The sequence below is a fragment of the Zingiber officinale genome, chromosome 1B, assembly GCF_018446385.1.
Source record: "Zingiber officinale cultivar Zhangliang chromosome 1B, Zo_v1.1, whole genome shotgun sequence".
NCBI classification, from domain to species: Eukaryota; Viridiplantae; Streptophyta; class Magnoliopsida; order Zingiberales; family Zingiberaceae; genus Zingiber; species Zingiber officinale.
Genome location: NC_055986.1, coordinates 151,454,004 through 151,461,618, shown reverse-complemented (window position 1 = coordinate 151,461,618; position 7,615 = coordinate 151,454,004). Strand labels below are relative to the sequence as shown.

The window sequence follows — 7,615 nt, the reverse complement described above, 5'->3', positions numbered from 1 at the left end:
ATAAAAGTCTCGATAAGCATGTTGGCAGATTGGGATTGGTCCTCTCATATGGACAATCATCTCTATTTGTTAAGTACAAATAGAGGTAAGACCGTTGCTTATGGGACAGCTTATGTAGCTGTGAATAGAGACATACCCATAAGTTAAGGTCGCCTTGATATTTGTGTCAAGATGAGATCATTTGTGTAATGATTGGAGTAAATGCACCCACCATTTACTGAATCTGCTTTAGGCCAGATTAGAATTCATATGTTGAATTTAGGATTAGACATTGGGAATGTTTAGATCAAAATTTGTACGATGTTAAATTTTTGAAAAAAAAACATGCGCTCTTTTTGGTAAAGAGAATAACATCGTAGCATATGATTCATACCACATGTGCTATGGCGACAAGAAGGGTAGTAGGAGAATGGATCTCTGCTTCTCTACTATGTGAGACCCTTGAGATTATAAGTTAATCTCAATTTTTCCCTAAGTGACTATTTAGCTGTCTACTTGAAGTTCTGATCAGTGTCTACTACTTTAGCATGTTTCCTATTGGCTATGGATGATTCGGTCTACGGAGCATAACTAGGAAAGCAACTGATTAGAATGAATAGATTCTAGCTAAAAAGGAAGATTAAGATTGATTTACATCTGTGACATTTATTCACTGGTACCTGTTACATTTTTAGTTCAGTACATAAAATGTAATTGTGAATAATTTGTTTGATTGAAATGTTGAGCATGCTCTTGACATATGGTCAATATGAGGGATTAGAGATGTTCATAATGATGTAAATAATTTAATCTGGGGTAAAGACAAGCCATTTATATCTATGATTCGTTCTATGGACATTTATGTCTCTGATTTGTTCAATTTTCTTAGCAATTGAATGCTCACTGTGCTTGCTGTCGCACGAACCATTTTCTCTAATGTATGAAATGAATGTTCTTATTTGGTCTTTGTGACTAATTTTGCTCTGGTCTTCGTAACTTGATCCTCATAAAGTCTTGTGACTTATTTGGTCTTTGTGACTAAATTTTGCTCTGGTCTTCGTGACTTGATCCTCATAAAGTCTTCATGACTTATTTGGTCTTTGTGACTAAATTTTGCTCTGGTCTTCGTGACTTGATCCTCATAAAGTCTACGTGACTTATTTAGTCTTTGTGACTAATTTCGCTCTGGTCTTTGTGACATGATCACCTTGTAGTCTATATAACTGACATGGTCTATGTGACCATATGGATTGACTTGGACGAGTGGAAAATGTTAGGTGTTACTGGAGACAAAGGGTTCCCCTTCGTTACTCCCTTTACTGCAAACGGCAAGGAGACGAAGGAGCGTCCTTTCCCCTTCGTCTTCCTCAGGCTTCCTATAAAAGCAACATCTAAGCACAGATCCAGAGAGATCAGAGGTGTGCGAGTGAAGCGGAGGTGATCAGCAAGCAGAGGAGAACGCCCAGAGGCCGGGTATTGGTTCGTGAAAGAGTTCGAGGAGGTTCCGTACGTGAGGTGATCTTCTCGGCAACAGCAGCAGCGCCGTCTCTAACGGTTCTTCGGTGATTTCTTCAGGAAAGCACTTTGAGGGGTTACCGCTTTGCTTCGCTTTAGTTTTCATGCTCTCAAATTACCAACAGAAATGACTATCTATGAGAGAATATTTAGAGTCTATAACGAGACACCCAAATTTTGATGAGGGCAAGACATCTGACAATTCATCTTATATGAATAATTAAGAAAACAACCTATTGCTAAGAGGGAAATAATGAATGTAGAGTAGAAAATCTAGATATGTGTATAGAATCTTAATATCTATTCTGACCTAACACTCTATAAGATATGATACAAGAATGATTGGATATTTCAAAGTGAACATTGTACATCTCTTTTTATTGGTATAAACATATTTATCTATAAAAAAATTCTTTAAAAATTATCTTAATATAATTACAATAATAAATAATTATAATTATTGATCAAATTTTTTTACTAATATTTTAAAAAATTGTTAATTAAACTTTAATATAATTATAAATTAAATTGAATATATTACCGTTTAAATTTGGGTCTATAAATTCATCTATAGCTATTAAAATTACTAACAAAATTCAATCGGTAAACGTTATTTTGATCAATAAAAATAAAAATATTAACTAAAATTTATTTCACCTATAAAGTAAATAATTTAATTATCAATTAAAATTATTTATTTGATTTATATTTTAAAATATTTTATTATTTAAAATTAAATTTGTCTTGAAAATTACCTGTAAATTTATTTTTGGCATTACAATTTTACCACTAATTATTTCTATTATAGCCGTGATATCGCTACAACTCACGGTGTAATACATGTTGTCCATTGATCTTAAACTTTCCATTAGTTGGCATCCACTATAAAATTCCATGCATCATACGTCGAATTTCATAGAAATCCAAAGGAAGAGTAATGACTCCTCAGCTACCATATTCGCATCTAAATTCTCTTGCATTTTTCACATCTTTTGTGCTTCTCATTGCATCAGCTGCGTATTCAAATGAAGAAAGAAGGGTACGTAATTCAAAAGAAAAGAATATATATATATATATATATATATATATATATATATATAGTTTGTAGATTTCCTTTGTAAACACGTACTGTTTTAATCTGTACTGAATGATCAATGGTACCACCACCATATATAAATGTCATGGATGCCGCAGGTTTATATTGTGTATATGGGAGCTCAACACGTATCCCAGTATCCAACTTACGAACTCCATCTTAATTTGCTCAAAGAAATTCTCGTGAACTGGTAATTAATAAATTGATATGTCGTTTATTATATTTTGTCAAATTTTGAGACTCAAACAAATTATGAAAATGCAGTTCACCTAGTGAGTCTTTGGTGTATAGCTACCAACAGAGTTTCAGCGGATTTGCTGCCAAACTTTCGATTGATGAGGCCGACAAGTTGAACGGTATATTAATTTATATTTATATATCGAATGGAGGAGGGAATAGTTTTAATTAATTTTAGATCATATGTTATAAATTAATATATACCAACAATTGAACACATACGAATTAATTAATTAATTAATTAATTAATTAATTACAGAAAGGGATGGAATAGTTTCGGTGTTTCGTAGTAAAACCCTGAAGCTTCGCACAACGAGATCATGGGATTTCCTCAACTTCCCACAGAGTGTTAACAGAAATCCTCCATTGGAAAGTGACGTCATCGTCGGAATGCTCGATTCTGGAATATGGCCGAAATCCAAGTCCTTCAATGATAAGGGATTGGGACCTCCGCCGAAGAAATGGAAGGGTACTTGCGTAAACATGACATGCAACAAGTATGTATATAAAATTTGCAGTTATATATTTCATCGATTCGATTTAAAGTTGTGACTAATATAAATTAATTAATTAATTAAATATGATCGATTGAATTCTTAAGTAAAATCATCGGGGCACGCTACTACAATAGCTTCGGCGATTACACGTCGAACGAACCATCGCCGCGCGACTTCAAAGGTCACGGGACGCACACAGCTTCCACCGCCGTCGGCCGGAGCGTCTCCCACGCTAGCCTCTACGGCCTCGCTAAGGGCACTGCCCGAGGGGTCGTGCCTTCAGCGAGGCTAGCGGTGTACAAGGTGTGCTGGGCGTTCGGGTGCACCGATCAAGACATCTTGGCAGCGTTTGACGATGCAATCTCCGACGGTGTCGACATCATCTCTCTGTCAATCGGCGGCTCTAATTCTCTGGATTATTTCCAGGACTCGATAGCTATCGGCTCCTTCCATGCTATGGCGAATGGAATTTTGACATCGGCCGCCGCTGGGAACAACGGGCCGAAACATGGCACGGTCTGCAACGTGGCACCGTGGATGGTGTCGACGGCGGCAAGCAGCATCGATAGGCACATCATTGACAAGGTGGTCACCGGTGATCACATTTCCACTTTGGTGAGTGAGTAATTAGTCCATTTCAATTTAGAGATAATATTAATGTGATTTAATTTTGACCATATGCAAAAATTAAACTTGCTAGTCTTATAATTTATGTATTATACTTGTCACTTTAGATAATGTTGCACTCCATTAATTCCTCTTTATTTATACTTATATGCTCTCTTTCTCTCTCTTTTTTTTTTCTTGTTCTGAAAAGAATGAAAATAAGGAATTATTATATATTTTTAAGTAATTTTTCAAAGGAAAAAAAAATGCAGGGAGCTTCTGTCAATACGTTTGCGACAACAAATAGGTTTCACCCGTTGATCTACTTACCGGGAAATGCAATTACTTCTCCAGGGTACGAAGATACAATGCTATATATGTTCTCTATCTTCGTGTATATAGTTATGTTGCGACCATTTTGATCTGATGATATATCAATTACCAAATTAACTTGTCTACTGCTTAATTACTGTGTTTCAGGGATTGTCGTATGCCAGATAAAAACGTGGTGAAAGGAAAGATTCTTCTCTGCAACTTACTCTCTTACGAAACTTTTAATAAGGGCATTCAAGGACTGATATCTATAGATGACTCTTCACTTAATATTTCCTTCTTATTCCCAATTCCATTCATTGTAATCAGCTCATTGGATGGCCTCAACCTTTTGAACTACATAAACAACACAAAGTGAGTGTTTATATATAATTGAGGAAATATATAATTATTAGCTAGTATTATTTTAATATCATCTAGCTAGCTAGCTAATTTGTTGAGAAGTATTGCATGCACTTAACTTCTTTGCTTGTATTTCCATAGTTCAATATCGAGGTACGTGTATATTTACTATTGTTGTACTATATAATAATCCATGTATATATATGATCTTGGCCAGAAATCCTGTGGCTAACATCCAAAAAAGTGAAGCAGTTTTCGACTCCGAGGCTCCCTTGGTCGCTTCCTTCTCATCGAGAGGCCCCAATTTAATCACCCCTGACATCTTGAAGGTCAGTAATTAATTAATTAATTAATTAATTAATGATTCATCATTAATCACAGTCAGTTATATTACCTTCACATTTTTAATGGATTAATCGCAACTTAATTGGTAATTGGCAATGTACTACTAATTTGTGTTTGCATGCATGCAGCCTGATATAAGTGCTCCAGGAATTGACATTTTGGCCGCCTGGTCACGGCTTGCATCGGTGTCAAACCTCCCCATCGACACAAGGGTCGTCAACTACAACATAATCTCGGGCACTTCCATGGCTTGCCCGCATGTAACCGGTGTCGCCGCCTACGTCAAGTCTTTCCACCAAAACTGGTCGCCGGCAGCCATCATGTCTGCGCTCATGACGACAGGTCTCTCTAATTGTCATATATATATATATATACATACCTTAATTTGTTGTATTTTCTTTTCAACTAAATTTTTTCATTTTGTCCATGTTTAATTTAATTTATATGCATGTACAGCCAAACCGATGTATCCTTCCGCCGGCCAAGACCAATTATCGTATGGAGCCGGCCAACTGAACCCGGCGAAGGCCGTCGACCCAGGTCTTGTCTACGACGCCGGTGCCAATGACTACGTGCAAATGCTCTGCGACTCGGGCTACAACGAAACCATGATCAGGATCGTCACCGGCGACTCCAGTTCCTGCTCTTCCAGTACCAGTACTGGAACGGCGAGGGATCTCAATTACCCATCCATGGCCTTACATGTTCAGTCCGACAAAGCCTTCGCTGCCAAGTTCTTGAGAACAGTGACCAACGTCGGCAGCGCCCGACGCGGCAAGTACAAGGCCGAGGTCCGGGCTGATCGCAGACTTAATGTGGTGGTGAATCCTAGTAAGTTGAGGTTTTCGGAGTTGAATGAGAAGAGACAGTTCACTGTGTCGGTTTCTGGCGGGCCATTGCCAGGGAACTCGACGGCGCCGGCGACGGTCATTTGGTCGGACGGGAAGCATCTGGTGAGGAGTGTGATGGTTGTCTACACCGATTTCTCATCTTGATTTATCAATGTGAAAAATATGTATTATGTTACAATTATATTTTGTCAATGTACATAAGAAAATATTATATTACCATTCTACTTAATTCATCACATGATTGAATAACAATCTCCAAACTTCTATATAATACTCGTCGTAAGTAAAATATTTATGATGCATTTAATTCACAATTCACCTAATCGGCAAGTGTAATATAATATTGAGCGTAGTAGTGGGTCGAGCGGGAGGCCGGACAAAGAGCTCCCAAACTACTAAGCCGTGAGGCCAGATAGGGAGGTGCTAAACTTGAAGGCAAGTCCATCGAGCAAGCTGGGCGCTGCTAGTTAAAAAGCAGAGCTAGTAGGTTGGGGGACGGTTGCCGAATAGAGAGATGTGCTGAGCATTGCTGATCATGTTAGCAATTAAGCATGAGCTACTTGTGGTGAACTGAATCGTACTCGAATGCTATCAATAGAAAAGCACTCGCACTATAAGAAAAAAAGTTGAAAGATAATATTTTTTACGTGTTGTCTATGTGACCGAAAAAGTATTGTTAAAAATACTATTGTTAAAAGTCCACAGATAATGTTTTTGCTACCCTTAACTAACAATATATAGATGCAACATCTATAAACAATTTGGTTAGAATGCAAATGGGCTAAGCCATGCCCCACAATAGAAGCTAATCACAAGGTCCAAATAGTTGAATTATTTTGACTATTCAAGTATTTCGTTTAGAGCGCAATGTTTGACTTTGTTTAAAGTTTAGAAATAACAAGTTCTTATGTTTCCATATAATGCGCATATATAATGATGTTGCATTAAAGTCAGTTTGGAGATGGTCTTGGAAATGTCCTAATGAAATTAAGAAGATAAAAGATGATCTCTGATCTAAATAAACTGATATAATTTACTAGCAGCAGATATATATATATATATCCAACATCCTTACCAATCACTTAAAGTCATCATATTCATAAGAGAACTCTCTACTTCCTACAAATTTTAACAAAAGAGAGGTTATTAAGGCCATGCAATTTAAGACAAAGAAACAAACATGACTATTATTAATTCCAGCAACAGGATATCGTGCCCCTAAAGAAGTTTCTCTTTCACTGTCTCTGGGGTTTAGATGCAAGGAATGGATAGCAATTAAAATAAAATCAATCTTAAGACGTTTATGTAAAGCCAAAGAATTTATTTCAACAATGGAGTATTTAATCTAGTAGAGCAGTTGAGAGATTATTTGGAGATAAACTTCAAAAGCATGATGTTAGCTTCTCCCACTTGACACTAATGGTGGCTAGTGTGCAATTACTTTCCATGACTACTTGAGTGATAGATACGCAGGACTTGAGCTTGGAGAAAGAAACAACATCCAGCTACCTCTCTCTTTTTTTTAATGAAATGCCTCCCTTTAATAAATCTGCTATCATTTCCTCAAAATTGCTCAGAAAAGATATTTAAGAAAAAGCCACTTCCTCATTAATGACATTACCTCATCAAAGATCACTTGAAAGAAAAGAAATTCCATTTTAGTAAATTGTCATAAGTTGCTTGTCGAATTACTCATTTTGGCCCATCTCCATTATTATTCTCCTCCCTCCATGTTCAGAGTAGTGTCAAGCCACAGCCTCCTCTGTTTATTCTTCTCTTGTAACCTAAATATAATCTTGCACACCTTTATCCTT

The 7,615-nt window shown here is 36.8% G+C and overlaps 1 protein-coding gene across 1 annotated transcript; it reads left to right on the top strand.

Moving 5' to 3' along the window:
• The first annotated feature begins 2,679 nt into the window (after nt 1-2,679).
• LOC122043411 (subtilisin-like protease SBT4.3) lies at nt 2,680-5,945 on the top strand. Its single transcript, XM_042604008.1, has 10 exons — nt 2,680-2,780; nt 2,855-2,946; nt 3,087-3,324; nt 3,429-3,939; nt 4,203-4,285; nt 4,411-4,617; nt 4,747-4,758; nt 4,823-4,934; nt 5,079-5,292; nt 5,407-5,945. The coding sequence occupies exons 1-10, from the start codon at nt 2,680-2,682 to the stop codon at nt 5,943-5,945; spliced, it is 2,109 nt and encodes a 702-aa protein (XP_042459942.1).
• The last annotated feature ends 1,670 nt before the right edge of the window (nt 5,946-7,615 follow it).